The 3153-nt window shown below is 39.6% G+C and overlaps 2 protein-coding genes across 2 annotated transcripts in view; one reads left to right on the forward strand and one right to left on the reverse strand.

The window, feature by feature from the left end:
• Positions 1 to 783: 783 nt before the first annotated feature.
• The window catches only part of LOC118748826 (pH-sensitive chloride channel 2-like), a gene marked incomplete at its 5' end in the record, with an annotated part of 5358 nt that continues 2988 nt past the window's right edge, over positions 784 to 3153 (forward strand). The window contains 1 exon segment of the mRNA XM_036483529.1: positions 784 to 1369. Coding sequence (XP_036339422.1) covers positions 784 to 1314 — 531 coding nt within the window.
• LOC118748828 (protein canopy 4) lies at positions 1782 to 2904 on the reverse strand. The gene is made up of 2 exons (XM_036483531.1): positions 2609 to 2904; positions 1782 to 2537 (listed from the first exon to the last, which is right to left on the reverse strand). Exons 1-2 carry the CDS (start codon positions 2782 to 2784, stop codon positions 2000 to 2002), a joined length of 714 nt encoding a protein of 237 aa, XP_036339424.1. The 5' UTR covers positions 2785 to 2904; the 3' UTR covers positions 1782 to 1999.

The following is a 3153-nucleotide window of genomic DNA, read 5'->3' on the forward strand; positions in this document are numbered from 1 at the left end:
GCGAAATTGCAGGCTTTTGTACTTATTAATCTTTTTCGATTTTCAGAGATTTTTACATGGGCTTAGGCATGTGTTCGAGGCGGTGAATATGGAGAATACACATTTCCTCATATGGACAACAACACCCTGGACACTGCCATCGAATTATGTTTGTGCGGTTAATCCGAATTTGATCTATGTGAAGGCCCTGGATAAGAAAACACAACGCATTTATATCCTGGCTGAATCACGCTTAAATACCGTCTATAAAAACGAAGATGATTACAGTATTTTAGAGAGATTTCCTGGTACCAAATTAGCCAATGCACCATATAAACCACCCTTTCCTTACTTCCTCGAAAAAGGAACCGCAGCGAAAGCTTTTCGCGTACTTGTCGATGATTATGTCACGTCAGAGACCGGTACCGGCATTGTCCACAACGCGCCCTACTTTGGTGAGGATGAATATCGCATTTGTCTTAATGCGGGCATTATACAAAAATCCAGCAAGCCAATTTGTCCATTAGATGAGGTGGGACGTTTCACGGCGGAGGTAACTGACTTTGCTGGTCTCTATGTCAAAGATGCCGATAAGGCGATAATAGCGAAGCTCAAGGAAATGGGTGTGCTAGTATCTGCTGGTCAAGTCAAACATAGTTATCCATACTGCTGGCGCTCCGATACACCTTTGATATACAAATCTGTACCCTCATGGTTCGTACGCGTGGAGCATATGTCACAGAACTTGCGCGATTGTAGCGCGCAAAGCCATTGGATGCCGGAAAATGTGCTCAAAAAATCTCTGAAGTGTGGTTTCTTGGTTGTACACTTTTCATTTTCGGCAGTCTTATAGAATTTGCATTTGTAAACACTATTTGGCGACGTAAACGCAATGTGGATGTGAAGAAAATGAGTAGCAAGCATATACTTAAGTCAACATTATCGCCGCGCGCTTCACGTCGTCCCACAGGTCGTTCACGTTCATTCTGTGTTGCGCCTGGTGCTAATCAAGCATCCAATGACCCAACCGCATTTAATAATTATCTAACCGTACATAATATACCAATACATACCATACATGAGAATGAAGCATTGGATAACATATCGAAAATTACGAGTTTCAGTGGCACTACAACAAATACTTGCGATTCAATGCCTTATAGCAAACGTGATCTAATCAATATGGAATCTGGAGAAGCAGGCCAAAATAACGGTTGGACTACACTAACTCCTCAAGAAATATCCATGTGGATCGATAAGAAGGCCCGTTGCTTATTTCCGCTGGCTTTTCTTGCTTTCAACATATTCTTTTGGACGTTTGTCTATGTGGTGTAATGCGGCAGAGGTTGCAGAATTCGTAGAAGATGTATTCATTGGCGCTCATTTGCAGGTGCGTGCTAAAAGACTATATTGCCTATATTAAACTTCATTTCACTCATTTATTTTACTGATGCTATGATTGAGTTTTAGTGGACATTGTTTACTATGAGTTACATAAACTTCTAGTGGTTGGTACATATCTGTATATTTAAGCAATTGTGATTTTAATGCATTTGAAGAACGTTGTGATGTTAGTTGTTGACTTGATTTTTAGACTTTAATGTAAAAGATATGATACAATTTTATTTATTTTCATGTAAAAGCCTGTATTAATTAAATGCATTGTTAACTGGGTTTTTATGCCATAACAGTCGCACCTAAAAACTAGAAAAATGCTATAATTTATACTCGAACTTGCTTTAGTTTTTGTTGCTGTAGCACTTTTGCACATGCTTGATAATTTTGCAAATCAAACTCACATATATATTTTTGGAATACTTAAAAAATTATTTTTATTATAATCTATACCTATTAAATTTAATGGATAAATATTTAGGAATCTCATGTTTTGGTTCAAAGTAAATACAATGGAAAAATATTCAATGGTTAAACACATACATACAAACGCATAAATAGGTTTTACAGCGCATTGCATTGTGCAAATGAAAATTCATTGGAAATCTCCCTTTGCTTTATTGCATCAAAGCTCCTCTTTGTTCGTAGCGCTTTCGCCTGAATCGCCTTTTGTTTTTGTTGGCAGCTTCGAGTTTTTCTTCGGGCTTTTCTTCTTCACATCATCCGTATCTTCATCGCTCTCCAAAGCCGGCAGAGTTTCCTTCAAACATTTTCGATCATCTAGCGCAAGTACTTCATCCTCGCAAAGGTGCTCAATTAAACTCTTCTCATCTTGCAGCTTGAAGTACCAATTTGATATGACATCCTCATAATTTTCAGCCATATCTTCACACTGCGCTTTCATTTGCGTCACTTCGATTGGTGGCTTGTCCCATAGCTCATAGGGTATGCCCAAATCCACTTTGACGCCCTTGTCGACGAGGCCGTGTAGTGTTTTGAAAGTTTGTGACATACCTTTGGCAAATCGTGTGCTATCAGAGCGCTCCTTGTGTAGGTTATATTCCAAAACGCGTTCACAAACATTCTCCAGCGATTCCAGCAGACGTAGCTCACTGCGGCGGTACTCGGTGCGTTTCTTTGGTTTGACATCATCGAGCGAGTAACTGTTTGGAAAACACAATTAGGATTTAGTACATAATTATACCACATTCTTTGTTTTATTTCATAATCATACCCAACTTCGATTACATCGTGCGATTTGCCAGTTTCCTTTAGTCGTTCCTGCAATACAGTAGCCAAAATTTTGCAGGCTTCACAGCGACTGGCAAAGCGCACACCCTCCTGCTCCTCCGGACCGGCATTCACCAAGTACACCAGTAGCGGCAGTATTAGAACGAGAAGCTGCATCATCAGCTTGTTGTTTGCAATTGTGAACTGACTGATAATTTATGCAAATTAGCAAACAAATTAATATAGCCTTTTGAGATTGCAATTTGGGGCAAAAAAAAACAAAAACTGACGTGTGTTTACCCGGCGCAGGCGTGCTGCCAGCTTGGTAATAAACTTCGTGCCATTGCGTGCTAATTTGTGGGAAGTTTGGCGGATGGCAGCGCTGCATCACCATAAATACACGAACTAATTTACGGTGCCTTTTTTATGCAGAACAGCTGGTAAGTTTGTTGATGGGGTTAGTGACTTTACTAAACTGCTTTACCAACTTACGAAATGAACAATTTTATGAGAACTATTTTACGCGGACATATTTGTGCGACTTTTTTT

This window comes from Rhagoletis pomonella, unplaced genomic scaffold (assembly GCF_013731165.1).
Source record: "Rhagoletis pomonella isolate Grant_MI unplaced genomic scaffold, Rhpom_1.0 Rhpom_scaffold_00013, whole genome shotgun sequence".
Classification (NCBI taxonomy): Eukaryota; Metazoa; Arthropoda; class Insecta; order Diptera; family Tephritidae; genus Rhagoletis; species Rhagoletis pomonella.

Bases quoted from the DNA above. Each gene is read 5' to 3' on its own strand.
- LOC118748828 (XM_036483531.1), bottom strand. From the start codon at position 2,784: ATGATGCAGCTTCTCGTTCTAATACTGCCGCTACTGGTGTACTTGGTG. The intron at 2,538-2,608 runs GTATGATTATGA...TTTTCCAAACAG, and splicing joins CACGATGTAATCGAAGTTGG to TTACTCGCTCGATGATGTCA.